Source organism: Chelonoidis abingdonii, chromosome 13, assembly GCF_003597395.2.
Source record: "Chelonoidis abingdonii isolate Lonesome George chromosome 13, CheloAbing_2.0, whole genome shotgun sequence".
NCBI classification, from domain to species: Eukaryota; Metazoa; Chordata; order Testudines; family Testudinidae; genus Chelonoidis; species Chelonoidis abingdonii.
The window spans coordinates 16,838,293-16,855,424 of record NC_133781.1 but is presented as its reverse complement, the minus strand read 5'-3'; the positions used below and the strand labels follow the sequence as shown (position 1 = coordinate 16,855,424).

Genomic DNA, 17,132 nt, shown 5'->3' with positions numbered 1-17,132 from the left:
TTCATTCATTTACGCCTCATGAAGACCCTCTTAGTATTTGGTTTGTTATCAATTCTATGGCAGTCAACACTGCGCTCTTCAAAAACTTGAAGTCTGTGAGGAAGTATCATTAACTGCATTTTGCAGATAGGTAAACTGAAGCACAGAGCAGCAATGTCACTTGCTCAAGGTCATGCCATGAGCCTGTAGCAGAGCCAGGAACACAGCCCAGCTTTGATGCCACAGAGACCTGATTATCTCTGCAGTTATGGGCTGAAGTCTGGGAATTCCACATATGCAACTGATGGGGTAACAGGGCCCTGTACCCCAGATTTAACTTTGTACTAGAAGTGAGATTCTCACACACATCCATCCAACGGGCTGATTCTGAATCCTTCCCATGTCCCCAAAGGACACTATGGGTTGAGGTGCTACAGAAGTGCAGAATTGTGACATTGCAGCTTTTTACCACTGTGCTTTTCCGGGGGTGGGGGGGAATTGGATTCCATTGTTTGCCATGTCTCAAAACTAATTAAAAAATGAATAAATAAATAGAAATAGCAACCCTCAACCCCCAGGATTAAATAAACTGCAAGAATCGGAAGTTGCAAATGTGCTTTCTATTGTGATAAGTTTGGTTCTCAGGATCACTAGTTCTTTCAAAGGAAATGAGTCAGAGCTGTTTCTGCTGTTGCTCGGTCGAGTCCTGCTTTTCCAGCTGAGCATGTTGGTTTCAATGAAGCTCCTGAATGAACTTGGCTTTACAAACATTTTTTTTTTCAACCAGAGAAAAACAGAAAGCGGTGACAGCCAATCAACAAGCCGGCCGGGCTTTCGAGCTCAGTTCGCACAAGAGCACAGCCTCACCCGCCCCTGGAAAGACAGAGGCCAATGATGGGCCTCTCCCTATCCAAAACACAGCAGCCATCCAATGGGGAAAGAGCCCGATGGCTCGTTCTCCCCCAATGAAGCATGAGCTGGGGGGAAGGGAGCGAGAGAAACAGCCACAGCCTGGGGAGCTGGAAGATTCGAATCGAACGTTCATACATGTGAAGAACACGGCGGTGGCCAATCAGCGGGCTTGGAACGCCGGGAACGGAACGTTGAGACACCTCCGGCCTCCCCCCGCTCTTTCCTCACATGCTCCTCCCCTGCTGCTGTTGTTTGTGGTGCTCAAGCCGCTGAGGAGCTGAGGGACTGGGGCAGGGGGGAGCACAACATAACCGGCTCGGTGCCGATTGAAGCAGGCGGGGGGAAGCAGGGGTGGCTTGGCCGAGCCGAGGGACCACGGGAGCAGAGTGTGGGGTGGAGAAGGAGAAGGCGAGAAGGGCCTTTGTGGATTTTTCCCCCTACACACGCACGCCGCAGCGGCACCGTGTGTGTTCGGCCCCGATTCCCTCGTTATTGTGGTTTCGTTTCTCTCGCCATGTCGGTGAATATGGAGGAGCTGAGGCACCAGGTCATGATCAACCAGTTCGTGCTGGCCGCGGGCTGCGCTGCCGACCAGGCGAAGCAATTGCTGCAGGCGGCTCACTGGCAGTTCGAGGTGCGTGGCTTAGGGGGGACGAGACCCCACGGGGGGCAGGGTTCGTGGGGGGCCTCGCGTGCTGCTTCTGCTGCCTTTCCTCCTTCCATCACCCTCTGACCCTCGGATTCACCCCTTTCCTCCACCTAATCGCTCCCCTTTGCTAAAACAGTTGGCCTTGGAAACAGTTGTGGGGGTGGAATGTGTGTGTGTACGCGGCTTTAAATAACAACAGCTGGGACACTGCCGGCTGTGCCACACAGGGCCCTGGCGCCGCCGCTGAATAGCAAGTTAGGGAGCTGCACATAAACAATCCTTTTACTAGGACTTCATTACGATTACCTATTGCAGCAAGTGCCTTCAGGGGGCCAGCAACGCACGAGGCCTCGCACGTAATGTCTGTTGCTGCTGTTGTGGGTAGAAGGGAGGAGGGGAGAATACATTTTATTCATGTAATTTCCGAGGGGGGGAGAAACCGACTTGCAGATCTCCTGGTGCCTATTTATATATCGCGCTGTAACCAAATCTGTGGCTCTCCTGGGCCTTGGAACGAAGCATAGAAACGTGGTCTGGTCTCTCTTCGCCCCCGATTCCTCTGGTGGGGGAGGGAATTCATAGGGGAAGCTTGCTCTGGAGCTGGGGAGAGGATTCACTATGTGCTGAACCACTTCCCAGCCCCACACGGGGATGCGGAATACGGAGGAAGCCTGTGTAGTAAAATGTGGTGTCGCCGTTTTTCGGTTGTTTTTTTCAAAGAGGGGGCTGTTATGTAAGGTGATAACGGCTTTAACTCCCTTCACGTGGATAAAGACGGGGGAGGAAGCGGGTGACAAGTGTATTTTATATATATATATATATATATATATATATATATATAAAAAGACTCGCATCAAAGGAAATAATTACACATGGGATTTTGTCAATTTCTTGCTGCCCTGTGGGCGAAGGCTTTTTTGGTGTGTATATTCCTGGGGAGACTTTGTGACACTACCCCTTTTCCTGCCCCGATTTATTGTCACTCGTGTCAGCGAAACCGACCTGGGGTCTCTTAGCCAGATTTTACTGACCTGCTTTGATGGTACGTCGGCCGGATTCTTCCTTGCCTGGCAGTGTTTTGCGTTTCTGGGTTAGGTAGGCATGAGATCAGTCCAGCTGGGGAAGGGCTTGGGGCTGTGTTCTTGTTTTGGATTCCTTTGTAGCTTCATTCCTCCTTTTGCAGGGGAGAAAATTAGCATTTCAAAGCCAGTCCAGGCCTGCGGTGTAAAATGCAAACAGCTAGATCAATCATGTTTGTTTGTTTGTTGCCTTAAATTATTTGTTTACAGTTGAAACATACTGCAGGGTGGAAAAACAAGATCTAATCACTTTTTTATAAAACACAACATTTCCCGGGTCTTTACTAGCACTAGCCCCTATCCCAGTGGCTCTCAAACTTTTTTACTGGTGACCCTTTTCACATAGCAAGTCTCTGAGTGTGACCCCTCCCCATAAATTAAAAACACTTTTTTGTATATTTAACACCATTATAAATGATGGAGACAAAGCAGGGTTTGGGGTGGCGGCTGACAGCTCATGACTCCCCGTGTAATAACCTTGTGACCCCCTGAGGTGTCCTGATCCCCAGTTTGAGAACCCCTGCCCTATCCTGTGTGTCTGCATTTTCCCCCTTTGCTCTGTCTGACTGCTGGAATTAACTAATCGTTGTTTTTTGCAGACTGCTTTGAGTGCATTTTTTCAAGAAACTAACATTCCCAACAATCATCACCACCATCAAATGGTAAGTGACCCAAACTTCACAGACATGTGCTGTTCCCTATGTTATCTTCACTTCCTGTGGGCTAGAACGAAATTTACAATGGTGCGTTCTTCCTCCCTCCCACCCTCCAAATATTGCTTAATCTCATGAATATATGAAATCTGAAAAGGTTATTTCTTATCTCGGAGAGCCTCATAAAAGCAGCTACAAATGCTTCATCAGTTGCCACTCTTAACCACCCCCTACCTGTTAAAGTTTTCTTATGAAAAAATATGGAACCAAGGGGAGGGATTCCCTGTTTCGCACATGCAGCGTCTGCATTTTTGGAGGCCACCTTTGATACTGGGGAGGGGAACACGAGGCTGGAAGCAGAAGTGGTTGTGCATTCAAAACTCTCTGTTCTCGTGACAGCCATATTGGTCTGCAACAAGAGAAATACACAGACTACAAATGTAAACAAGAGCCAAAATGTCTGCCAGGAAATAGTTTGTCTTCACATAGATCTAGATCGTTGTAACAAGTACAAGATCTAAGTGAATTGGGATGGGAAAGGGGGGCAGGCCCTTTCTCTCAAATGTTTCCTCAGAACTTTCAGCAAAACTTTATTTGACCTTGGCTGAGGGCAAATCTCTTTAGCGAAACAGAGGAAGTTTTTTTTTTTAGGAAGCTAAACCAGTGCTGTGTGTGAGGATAAATAGTGGATGGAGGCTAAGCCATCAATTTTTCTTTTCCTGTACTTGCCATTGTTAAAACCTGCAGCCAGTTCTAAAAGATTTGGAATAAAACAGAAAAATGGCTCTTGGGAACTTGGTATTAACGCTCTTATTTCCTCACTTAATACCTTTTTTCCCCCCTTTCTGGCAGAAAATTTCTTGCCAGTATTAGAGTATTATGGAGGCCTGAGCAGAAACAATTCCCTGTTGTGCTAGGTGCTGTGCAGACAGCCCTGCCCTGAAGAGCTTTCAGTTTAAATAGACAAGACTGAGTGTGGGGAAGGGAAACTGAGGCACAGATTAAATTACTTGCCCAACGTCATGCAGCAAGCTAGTGGCTGAGCTGGGCATCGAAGTCAGATATCCTGAGATTTAGTCCAGTGCCTTTCTCAGTAGAAGAGCCTCTGTGAAAGGAACTAGATTTATTTTGTTTCTTTACTCCTAGGATAAATCTAGTGTTAGGCCTATCTTGTATTTGTAAATTAGCTTGGAAATTCATAGGCACTGTCCCTGGGTGGCTTGATTGAGGGCAAGCTTTCACTCAGGCTAGAGGTTGCAGTTACTAGTTTACAAACCCTGATCAAGCTCTGAAGATGCAGAGGTGATTCAAGCTGTTTGAAATGCTTAACTCACAGCAGGAGTGATTCCTTACCAAGCTGAATCATTTACTGCTTGGTTGCTACAGGAAGCTTAACGTATTTTAATCAGGCTGGTTTACATGAGAGTATTAAAACCCCCAGAACTGGAATATGAACTGAAGTGAAATCTACCTCCAAGCTCTTATTTTAAATAAGGGAGGCCAACATTTTAGCCGATAGCCCTGAATCACTTAAATTCAACACTGAACAGTCATTTCTGGTGTTCTAAAAATCTTTGAACCCTGATACTTAGTCAGATGCAGGAGCAATGACATTGGCATGCTTGTCCCATTACTCATAAAACGATTTGACACTTAGATCTAAGTAGATCTTCAGTTATGAGGTTGTCTCATCAAAAGAAAAAGGCAGAGGAGCCTATTCCTGAATGCTTTAAAACCTCTCTGTGCTGTCCAGTGTTCACCCTCTTCATTACAAGCTTACAAATACTGGATTCTCTAAAAGCAGCTTAATAGTATTTCCAAGCAAAGGAAATCTTGGCTGCTTGGTAGGCTAGCTTCACCTCTCCCTCTTTTTATAACCAGTTACACATTAATCAGGAAACTGGTATACATGTCATGATCTGCAATGTGACCATTCTGTTTGCCAAATGTTATTCATCTCTCGTTCCCAGATACTAGTCTGACTTTTGTGCTGCATTTTTGTTGTTGTGTGGTGTTCCCTGTGCCTTAATGACTTGATTTCTGCTCAAACTTAAATGCCATGAACAATTTTGATCACTGAGAGAATAGACATTAAGAGGAGAGGTTTTCCAGTATCTCAATTTGTTCTGAAACACAATTTTACAAGTAAAACTATGAGCAAACCCCACCAAAAATTGCACAAAGTGAGCAGCTACACACCATCTCAGATACATCTGTTTCTCTTTCGATAAGAGATACTCCCCATATCACAAATTCTTACACACCATTAACCTTATAAATTTATAAGTCACTCAATTACACTATTTCCATCCTGTCAATACACCCATCTGAAATGGGATGTGAACATTCCAAGTGAAGAATTTCTTGGGACACCCAAGGGTAACTTCATATGTTTAAAAAAACAAACAGTATTCTTTGTGGACAGGAGAAAAGTCATGTAGCAAATGGGGTGCTTTTTAGTCCCCAGTCCTGCAGACTGCTCAGCATGGGCAACGCCCCAATGGAGCTCAGCTGGAGTGTGGCTGCCTGAAATTCATTGCCAGACTGGGGCCTTTCACCTGGTAACTGAAAGTTCCATATAGTTTCCAGAGCAGAAATTGTAATAGCCAAATTTCACTCGTTGAAGGATAGAGGCGAACCCTGAAGTGTGAGTGTCTAGATTCTAAAGTGGCTCTGAGGTGTTGAATTAGTTGGTTTGGTTTTTTAATCAGGGATGCATAAACTGAGTGGAACCTACTCTGGCTTTTTACTAGATCTGATTCATTGCCGTAAAATACAGGTGATGACAGAAGCTGGGTGGGAAGTTAATCAGCCCTGCTGATAAAACTGCAGGCCCTCGCCTGCAGCAAGGAGGGTCGCTGTCCCTGCATAAAGATGCCCTGATCACCCCCCTTTGACTCCTGTCAATTGCTGTTTTCTGTTCCTCTCCCCACCCCATGGTGCATTGGGAAAAATCCTAGGAGCAAAAAGGTGCCTGCAGAATGTAAGCAAAATCCCCCCCACCCTCTTTTGTTACGTTGTCCCGGCTATTTGCTCAAGCATGGTCTGGTCTGGTAAGGATCCAAATGAGGCAGGTTTGAGACCCACCTTTCCCTGCCCTTTGCTGTGCAGAAGTCAGTCCGTAAAGCAGCAAATGCGATATCCTGGTCCCGTAAAGCAAACCAGCCAGAAAAGAGGAGCCTATTTGTCCTTGTTGCTTTTTGTTTGTTCGAATCACTTTGTTTAAAAAAAAAAAAAAAAAAAAATTCCCTCCTGCCCCTGGGGTGAAGGTTCAGCACCAGACAGAGTGCATTTCTCTGGCCAGCATTCTTGTTAAACACGCAATATCCACCCAATGCACAAAGGTCCAGCAGCTCAGAGGCCCCCTCCCTCCAGTTTTTTCATGCTGTCACATGGGGTCGTGTCTTCTGAGCACAAACAAGATTAACTTATTTATTCAACGTATCGAATGGGCTTGTCCTGCAGGCAGCTGAGTGCCAAAGGATAAAAGGCAGTTCAAGTTATTGACGGTGTCTGAATAAAAAGGACCATGGGGAATTTGGAGATCAAACCCAGCTCTCTTTCTCCATTTTTCAGGCAGAAGTCTGAGGAGCAGCATCTTGTTACTCTGGTGTACACTTGAAGTAATTCCACTGAAATCAGCTAGAACTGATCCTGCTACCCCACGTGTAGCTGAGATCAGAATCTAGCCCCGGGGAGGGATAGCTCAGTGGTCCCCAACCTTTTTCGTCTGGCGGGCGCTGGACGAAGAGCCACCGAGGACTGTGGTCGGCGGACGAGCGTCTGCTGAAATCCCGCTGAGAATCGGCAACGTCATTAGGCATCGCCGCTGAAATGCCACTGACAAGCAGCAGCATCCAGAGGCGTCGCTGCTGAAATGCCACCGAAAATCAGCGGCATTTTGGCGGCAACGCCTCTGGATGATGCTGCTTCTTGGTGGCATTTCAGTGGGTGCTCATCTGCCGAACACATAGATGCCCCAGACACCACTTTGAGGACCACTGGCTCAGTGGTTTGAGCATTGGCCTGCTAAACCCAGGGTTGTGAGTTCAATCCTTGAGGGGGCCATTTAGGGATCTTGGGCAGAAATCTGTCTGGGGATTGGCCTTGCTTTGAGCAAGGTGTTAAACTAGATGACCTCCTGAGGTCCCTTCCAACCCTGATATTCTATGATTCTAAATGGCCCTTACACAGTCTCTTGAAGTTCACAAACAAACTCGGGCTCTGCTGCTTCAACAGAGGAAGAGGAGTAGGACTAGCGTAATGGAGCCTGCATGTTGTGATTTCTCTCCTATTGCTCCCCGCAACCATCAGAGCGTCTGCTGACCTGTAGCTGTGTATTGCAGATCGCTTTCTGATGGCTGTCACTTCTCCTGAAACGATGATAGTTTCTTCTGCTTTGCTCTTTGAAGATTTAGGCACTCAGGCCACTTTGCACATGATCTGGTTTGCATTCAGTAATTTGTACCGCCTTAACCGAGGGTCTCATTCTGCCACCTTGTATTGAACAGTGCCTTTCTCCACACATAGCCCTATTCACTTCATGGGGACTGCTCCGTGTGGGTAACATGGCAGAATTGCTGTCTTTAAACTAAGATGGGCTGAGGACAAACCCACCTGGATTCCTTTTGGCTGCAGTATTTAGGGATATTTTCAAACTAGACTATTGGAGTGCTTTGCATAATCCCAGCTCTTACCAAGAATTACCAAGAGACGATACAAAAGTTATGTGGGAAAAAGAAGGTAAATCCTGAAACTCTCTCTGTTAGTGTATTTACTACGTAGGAATAGGTAGACTGGATCAGACCCAAGATCCATCTAGTTCAGTATTCCAGCTATGACAGAGGCCAGTGTAAGAATCCCACAGGAGGTAGATGCTCCCTGCTCCTTCCACCAAAGATTTTTGTCTATTACCTAATAATTAGAGATTGTCTTAAGCCTTGAAGCATGAGGTTTTGTCTCTTCCAAAATTAATTAGCGTTACCTCTAACAACTCTGGATATTATCATCAACAGTAAAAGATTGGGCACTTATATGAATAAGTTTTTTAGCACTACTGACATCCGGTGGCAATGAGTTCCACAGTCTAATTAGATAAGAAATCACTAGGCTGGGAAAATCAGTTATATTCCCTGTTCAGGTTGTGTGGCAAACACTTAAAAAAACAAAACAAAAATCTTAGACGTGTGTCTTAAGATCTTGAACACCCTCACCCGTCTCCCCCACAAATTGATTTGGGCAACTGGGTATGGTGGGGGAGTGAATCAGGTTTAATGCAACCTCACTTCCATAGAATTGGTACCAGTTACAAAATTCTGCCTTTCCATTCCCTCCCAACACACAAGGGAGGTGTATGAAAGAGCCTGTTTGCAGGCACAAATTTGAAGGTACGAAGAAAGAGGCTCCTTTGAAACTTGACATATAATATTTCATATAAGATGGATTTAGTTAGGATAGGTTTTAAAGGACTTAGCTATAGCTAAGCCTCAGTGACCTGCAGAAGGATTGTGGCAGCTCTGCCTTTCTGGATGAGAAGAACATACACGAAGAACAAGTACAATGTTTAGAAGTTAACTTAGGCCTGGTCTGCTCACAAAGTTGAACACAAGTGTTTGATCTGATTTCCTTAAACCAACGTGGATCCCTTTGTGGACACTCTTAGTTCAGTTTAAGCCTAATTTTTACAAGTGGAGCTTCAAAAGCTGCAATAAAGCAAGTCTAAAACGAGTTAAGAGGGTCCACACACGCAGGTTTGTACTAGAGCAACTGAATCACTCTTTAAACTGGTGCAACTTCTGTGTGCGGACAAGGTTTTGGTGCAGTGCTTCTCTTTAAGAGGAAGACACCTACAAATCCCATCCTTTCTAAAAACCCAACAAAACCGCTGTCCTTTTGAAAACACACGTCTCTAGGAATTGTTCTTACAAGGCTGTTTATAAAGAGGGATTTTTCTGGGAGGTCAGTAATGAATTCTCATGCTAGGTAGCGATTTCGGAGATTATGCCCAGGACTAAAACTAGCAACTCTGCTTCCGGTTGCTGAGCTACAGTATTAATTCTGCAGCTTTTGTTTGTTGTTGTTGAAGGGGGCGGTTAGGAAGGGTGAGTCACTGTGTGTATGTGTGTTGCAATCCCTTCCCTTATGTCTGCACCCTCCCCCATTCATTATTTTGGCCAGTGTCGGTATTTCTTAAGTTCTGGGCTTGCCGTTCTGCCCTGGGCCGCTAGAGGGGAGCAGCTGGGACAATCTCCCCCTCTGGGTGTGTTGCTCGTGTAGCAGGAGGGACAGACTCCACTAGTAACTTCCTGAACCTGTCCTTTTAATTACAAGGGTATGGCCTTTGTGGGCTGCCTTCCTAACTTCTCTTTCTCTAGATGCAAGCATGCGATTCTCTAGGGAGTCCGCCCACCAGGAGGCATCCACCTTCTGTTAACCTGCTGATCTAGGCCCTGATTCAGCAAAGCACTCGCCCATGTGCTTAAAGTTAAGCACGTGTCTAAGTCTTTGCTGAATCAGGGCCTAGTTACTACCTAAACCGTCTGGAGCAGGGGACTGCATCTTATCAGCTTTTTTGCCTCCAGTCAAGTGCATCGAAGTTGATTGACCCCCACAGACTTCAGAGCCTGATGATGATACAGGCTGCTGCCTGTTCCCAATACAGCCCAGGCTAACCATTTTTCTGCCTCTGCTAGTTATGCTTTTTTCACTTCCATTCTGCTGCTCCGCAGGCTGTGTGCTGCACGCTGTCTGTGCACTAGCTTTAGCTAGCTTGCTCCATCTCTCGTGGGTTGGTTTCAGTGTTGGATTTTTCTCTCTCACGGCTGTTGCACAGAGAGGGTGTGACACTGATTACAAAAATATAAAGACCTATCACAAGACTAAGCTGGAGTCCTGGGGAGGGCCTAGGAGGGAGGAGGGCACTTGAGACTAAAATTAGAATGAATGGTTTACCAGGAAATGAAAAAAAGCTGATAAGTTGCTTTTAACAGTGGCTGTTGTGTTTGTCCTCTCTGAAGCGTGTGTGTGTGTGTCCGTCCGTCCGTCCACTTCTTTCTCACTCCCTTAGAGCTGGGTAAATTGTGATAGTTGGAAGGTGAGATCATCTAAAATAGCCAACAACTGTCCACCGCTGGCCCCAGCACAAAATTTACTCCTTCACCTGGATTATAATGGGAGGAAGTTTATTTGCATTACAGTAGCAGCTAGGGGCCTCAAGGGAGAATTTCCTCATCTATCCAGCGTTGCTTGCTGGGGGCTGGTAGAATTCTGCAAGGATGATTGGAAAGAAATTAAATTGTGTAAAAAATCTTTGGTACAAAGACCTCTCGCTGTCGGTCTCTCTGGCGTCACCCACACTAGTGGCCTGGGTGTTCAAAGATTGCTTCACTTTTGCAAACGGTTGCACAGCCACTCAGTCACGCCCCCACCCCCAGCTTTGTCCCCTGAGAGGTCTATAATGGTCTGACTTCTCCTTCCTCTTTGCTGTATCTGAGTTGTGCATGGGGCTTGCCAGTCCTCGAGGGTGCACTTCCCTTCTCCCCAGGCTTGAAGTAACCAGGTTCCTCCCCTTCGCCCTCCCACACCTATGGCATATTCTGACCTTTTGTACACATTGTTTCTCCCGGTCTATTTATAGTGGGTGGAAATGTCAGATGTGGGTTTGGGGGGCCTCTCTGATTTTGCCTTTAAAAAATCCAAACCAAACCCCTCTGTTCCACCTCTTAAATGTGCCTCTGAAGAATTCACAGATTATGAAGGTGGGACAAGCCAAGCCAATCAGTTTGTGTTGCGGCCAAATCTGAGGGCATTTGCCATCCCCCAGTGTCCTCGGTGTTGGGGGTAGAGCCTGGGCCTGAGGAGCAGAGTTGCAGTAACCCAATCAGAGCAAAGTCCTCTGTGAGACAGCAGAGGTAGCCGCTCATCCTGCAAGTTCTGTTTGTTGTGGTAACGCTCCTGTCTCGGTTGCTACCCTGGGTCACTGGGATATTGTTAACATGAGGCCCTGGTGATTCCGGAGAGGGGACCCACGATCTGGACACTTGTTTAGCAGCAGGAGTAGCACTGCGTGTACACACGTCTTCCCTTTTCCCCTCCTGCCCCCCCCCCCCCACGAGACCGCTGATCAGGCAGACAGTCACTGCCATGTGTTCAGGGGCTGCTTTATAGCCTCTGAATCACTTTTTTGCCATTGGAACCTCTAACTCCTAGTGAATTGGGAAAAGCTGAACCCCCATCCAGCCATGGGTTAGAAGGGAGATCAGATCCCTTGCATTAGAGCCATGGAAACTGTTTGGAGAGATGGGTGGAGGAGGCTGTGGTTTGCAAGACCCTTTATTCCTGTAAGAGCTGAAATTTTCCTTTCACCCTCTTCATTCCCCTCCACTGGCTGTAGGCAGACATGGCACTGATCTGATATCTGCAACATACGCTATTGGACTTAACCCAAAGGGAGCCTGTGGTTTTAGAGCAGAGGCTAGAAACTCAGATAGACCCAGTTTCTCTCCCAATAGTGATGCCTTGCAAAAAAGAAGTGGTAATGGATCAGGCCTGGTTGCCTTGGAAAGGAACGAGGAGGAACCATAGGGCTATTTTGGTTATGTTCGCTTCGTAAGTTATGCTGACTACTATGATGGATTTGTTATAAAACCCTGGATGTAGAGATCCATTTGGAAATCGAGGTTCTAGATTTTGTCATGACAGTTATGACTTTTGACTATACCTGCAATTTGCAGAACAGATAACAGGGGCGGACTAGGAGGCACCTTATCAGAATACTCGGACAGTCTTTCAAAGAGGTACCTGGAACTGGTTTGTCACCTTTTTCGGGACCTTCTGGTTGACTCTTTTTAGGGGTTTTTCTTGTAATAAGTTAAAGGGATTTTCCATTGATTTGACCCAAAAGTTAGGCTTAAAAAAAAAACAAAACTAAAAATGTTTCTATGACCTTTAAAAAGTCAGCTGCACGGGGTTGAGCTTTTAAAGTAAAAATTCCCCTGGATTAAAGCACGGCATAGGTGCGCTAGTGCATGGAAAGGGAGTGAAATGGCTAGTTGTTTTTTTTTTACTGTCACAGCACGTGTTTGAAAGAATAAATTCCCCTTCTCCCCCAGGGAAGAGTGAATTAGACTTTCAAAATCTCTCCATTTAAAGTATTTAAAGCACCGTTAGTATTAGGCTAATAGGATCCTAACCTCCAAATCAGATTTGTCTGGGGATTTTTATTTATTTACACCCACTGTTACAATGATTCCTAGAATACTGGAACTGGCCAGTTATTTGAAACATTCCTTTTTTGGCTGGTTTGTTCATTTGGCAGCACTTTGCATATAGCCAGTTTCACCCTTTCCCCTGTGAAATCAGTTAGTCAGTTTCCCCTCTTGGCCCTCTTCGGTCCTTTGCTGTTGTGAGAGGTTTTAAATAGGAAAATGTGATCGTGACCAGAGAGACTGGCTGGGGGAGAGTTGTTCAGGGACAGCTGGAGCACTCAAAACTACTCCTAACTCAGAGTCGCAAGCGTAGCAGGGCCCTGACCTTAGGGTTCCTAGGTACGACCATATTGCTACTAAATAATCTCCTTCAGAACTGACTAGATTTCATTTCAGTTGCAGCCCTTTAAAATAGCTTTACATTTTTCAACCTACTGGCACCCCTTTAAGATCTTAATGCACAGCAGCAACAGAATCAGGCAGTGAAGTTCTGTGTACAGAGCCAGCACTATCCTCAAAACAAAGCCAGCCACAGCACAAGCAGAACAGGCTGAACCCAGGGCAGAGCCTCAGTGAATTTCACCTGAAGGTTAGTGAAGGGAGAGGAGTCTTGCACCGACACACCTTAAGCCCTGGAGCTTTTAGCCAATGTTGAGAAGAGGCTGTGCCTCCTGCAGCCCCTCCTGGCATGGGGAGGTTGCTGAGAGAATCCTGGGTGCTGCATTTCAGAAAAGCAGCACAAGGGGTGGAGCTGACTGCTGAGATTCAGATGTGCCTTTGGGAGGCAGGTGGAGGAGGGGTGGATTGGTTTCAGCCTGTTCTGAGGCGGGATGGTGGGTAAATGCCAAGATCTTCCCAAAGTCGCTGATCACAGTTGGGAGCACCGGGGAGGGGGACCCATATCATGCTGATCCCTTAAATCTCTGTGGCGTGGATACGGGTCCCCCTCCCCGGTGCTCCCTGAGGGAGGCTGTTCAGTCACAGAAAAGTTGAGCTTTACTGGTAGCATTCATCAGAAGACGGCAGCCTCCTTCCGAAGCAGAGCGGTGGGAAAGTTCTGCTGTTTCACTGGCGTGCTTCGCGGAGGTTAGAAAGTGGTGTTGTAGGGGGCCGGTGTCTGGCAGACTAGCAAATGTGTCGTGTCAGGTTCATCAGGTGCCCAAGGCCAGCAGGGGACGGGGACAAGTGGCCGGGCAAGATGTGGTAGAGGAATCTAAGGGCTGGGTTCCTTTGATACTGGAATAGGACAAAGCCACAATCCTGAACAGGGCCTGGTGTAATGGCATCCAGGCCATCCCAGCAATGGCTTTCCTCCATCTCTGATGTCAGCGGCTTTACACCCCCCCAGGAGAGGTGCAGAGGGGCGAAGTAACTTTTTCAAGGCCAAGCCGAGTTGGTGCCACCAGTGGAATCAGAACCCAGGCTATCCTGGGTCCCAGGCTTACAATCAGACCACTCTAGCCCAGCAAACAGGGAAATAGAGCGGGAGTCACGTTTCAGCATTGGTTGCGGCCTTGGGCAATGAACCAGTCTCTGTTGCCCTGTCTATACAGTCAGTTACTAACATCAATTCAGCTCCACCATCATTGGGAGCCCTAGTGGCCACCGCATCAATTAGACTTGCTCTGATCAGGGCTAGACGTTGCGGTGGCTATAGCAGCACCAGTTTTACAGTAGGGCTGCTCAGGTGGCTATCCCAGGTGGCCGTCCAAACTTTATGGCAGGAGAAACGTTTCTGCTGCTGACACAGAGAGGGTTAGTGTCATCACTCCTTGAGACTGAAATGGTTTTACTGAGGTAGTTCCCAGCTAACAATGACAGGTTCTGCCTTTCCAGCTCGAGCAGATGATGCCACGGTGTTGTAGTGGTCGCTGATGTACATGTCTGATGCTCTGTCCTTTCTCTACCTGCAGATGTGCACACCTAGCAATACTCCAGCCACACCTCCCAACTTCCCGGACGCACTCGCTATGTTTTCTAAGCTGCGGACCTCAGAGAACCTACAGAGCAGTAACAGCCCCATCACATCTATGGCCTGCTCTCCACCGGGTAACTTCAGCCCCTTTTGGGCCTCCTCACCTCCCAACCACCAACCCGCCTGGATGCCACCCTCCTCTCCAACTAGCCACAACCTCCACCATCATCTCCACCATCAGCAGCCCATGTGGCCACCCGGGTCTCAGCAAGGAGGCTCCCAGCAGAAAGCTATGGCTGCAATGGATGGGCAGAGATAAGACTGGATAACACTGAAGTGGGGGACAGGGGGGGCAAGGCTGGGGGGAGGGGAAAACAGAGAAGAGGTGCAGGAGATCAGGGCAGTGAGGGAGGGGGTTCCCGAAGATGGCACTGGAATATTTTATAATTCTTTTTGTAACTCTGCTGGGATGGTTGTCAGCCCATGTGGTTTTTCCCTTCCGGAGCGTCAATAACTGGTCTTCTCTTTTTTAATATATAACTATATAATATATAAATATCTAATGTATATAAATCCAGAGAGAATGAGAGCAATGGAAAGAGATTGGGCAATGGAAAGAGACTGGCAGCCCGGTGGGCAATCGCAGGATGGTCACGACGCTGCTTGGGTGAAGAGGATGTTGCTGGACACTGAGAGCTTCCCTTGGGCAGAGGGTGGGCTGGCTCAGAAGCTGTTGCCATTGGCTTCACTTCCCCACTCCCCTATTCTTTGGCTGCTGCTGCGGTGTCGCTAGATGAGACGGGGTTGGCCGTCAGAAGGCTGTATGACTCGCGCATGTGGCTCGCCTGAAATCTGCTCTTACAAAGTGAGGGAGGAGGGGGAGACGCACCCACTGAAACTTGGCCACTGTGGGAAAGTGTCCAGCGTGGGGAGGGAACGTGCCCTTTGAACCCGGAACTCCCGTGCTGCAGGAACAGGATTAGGGAAGGAGATGTATGGCTGCTGGAACAACGTGGAGCAGGAGGAGCAGGGCACATTGCCGACACCTCTCCCCTCTCGGTAACACCAGGCTGCGTTTTGGCAGGCTCTGGGAACAGGCGTCGGAAGCTCCCGAAGGACAGTGTGACTCTGAGATATTAGGTAACCAGTCCGCTTTAGGTCAGCGAGAGGACTGGGGGATGGAGCCAGGGGTCTGGATTTCCTGGACATCCTTGCTGGGCATGGTAAAGCCCTCCTCCTTTGACCTCTGTTGAAAATCATCCAAGTCTGCGCATGTGCCCTGAAAACGAACGAGCCTGGGATTCGTGTCAATGAAATCTCACCATGCCCAGGCCCTGGGATGCACCCTTTTGCCCCCCTCGCCCTGGGGAACAGTTGGTCTCCTCCTCCCTCCTGCTCTGGCCCTGTTCCCACACCAGACAATGCTCAGCCTGGAGAGGCCGAGCTGGAAGGGCAGTTGTGCAAACTGTAAAGGACCATCCTTCGCCGCCCGGCTCAGCAGCAGGGGCCGAGGGCTCCTTCCAGCCATGGCAACACGGAGGGGCTGCGACTTTGGGGTTTTAGTTTCCAAATCAGAATCTTGCTTAAACAGGTTGAAGGTTTTTTATTAATTTAAAAATTAAAAAAAGAATCACTTTTTTTTAACCTAACGGCTCCCTGACTTTTCTCTGCGCTGCTGCTGGGTAGCTAGAAACAACCCAGTGCCCCAGTGATGGTGAGCTCCACACCAGGTGCAATGAGGGAGACCAAGGGGCACTTTCCCCCCCACGCCTGCTCTTTCCAGTGCAGATTCTCACTCCCACCAGTCGGGCAGTGCCTTGGGGTGGCTGAACGTGTCCTATTGCCTCTTTGCACTGCATCTCTGGCCAAGGGTGTTAGGCTGGGTCTAGGTACAGATTTTTTTACTGACTTCACTGTCTGATTTAAGAACGTAGGAACACCAGACTGGGTCAGAGCAGTGGTCCATTTAGCCCAGTAGCCTGTTTTCTGGTAGTGGCCAATGCCAGGTGCCCCAGAGGGAATGAACAGACCAGGCAATCAGAGTGATCCATTCCCAGCTTCTGGCAAACAGAGGCTCGGGACACTTCAGAGCGTGGTTTTACATTTTCTGCTGAATTGGTCCAACACCTAGTGTGGACACAGTTATAAAGGTGCCTAACACCATTCTCCTAACTTACTGGAATATGCTGTACCAGCATAACGGTGCCTCACCCCAGTAAATTAGCATTGTGCTGCTTCCACAAGACTGGTTTCAAACACGTGGCTAAAGTGCTACATCAGAGGGTGCAGACATGTCCTTTGCCTGGCTGAGAATTCTGCCCCACATCCCCCCGTTTGTCCTCTTGGTCTCACTTGAACTCCAAAGCCGCTATTCTGTTTGTAGCTGCCAGCGGTGACTAAGGATTTTCCTGAGCCTCTTCAAGGCAGGGCTTGAAAAGTTTGCCAGCTGCCTGCTCGCCAGAGGCAGGTATGAAAAGCAACACCCTGGTGAAACAGACTGCTGGGAAAAGGGATGGGGCTGAGCTTCTTGCCAGGGGCCCATTTCAACCCTACACAGGATCCCTCTTTTGTGTTCCACTCTGGCGAGTGGGAGTATGAAGACAGGTTAAGTCTACGCCTCTTGGACTGATGGAAGTGGAAAAGCAGTCCCACCTCTCTTCTCCTTTGCCCCCAAGCCCTGGCTGCTGGGAAGGGGAGGGCTGCTCGTCCACTCTGCCACTCCCTTGGTGTCCCGTCCCG

General features: G+C 48.0%; 1 protein-coding gene across 1 annotated transcript; it reads left to right on the top strand.

Annotated features, from left to right (window-relative positions):
• The first annotated feature begins 1,005 nt into the window (after nt 1-1,005).
• On the top strand, nt 1,006-16,037 carry UBALD2 (UBA like domain containing 2). The gene is made up of 3 exons (XM_032792840.2): nt 1,006-1,525; nt 3,219-3,281; nt 14,392-16,037. Exons 1-3 carry the CDS (start codon nt 1,406-1,408, stop codon nt 14,710-14,712), a joined length of 504 nt encoding a protein of 167 aa, XP_032648731.1. The 5' UTR covers nt 1,006-1,405; the 3' UTR covers nt 14,713-16,037.
• Nucleotides 16,038-17,132: the final 1,095 nt, after the last annotated feature.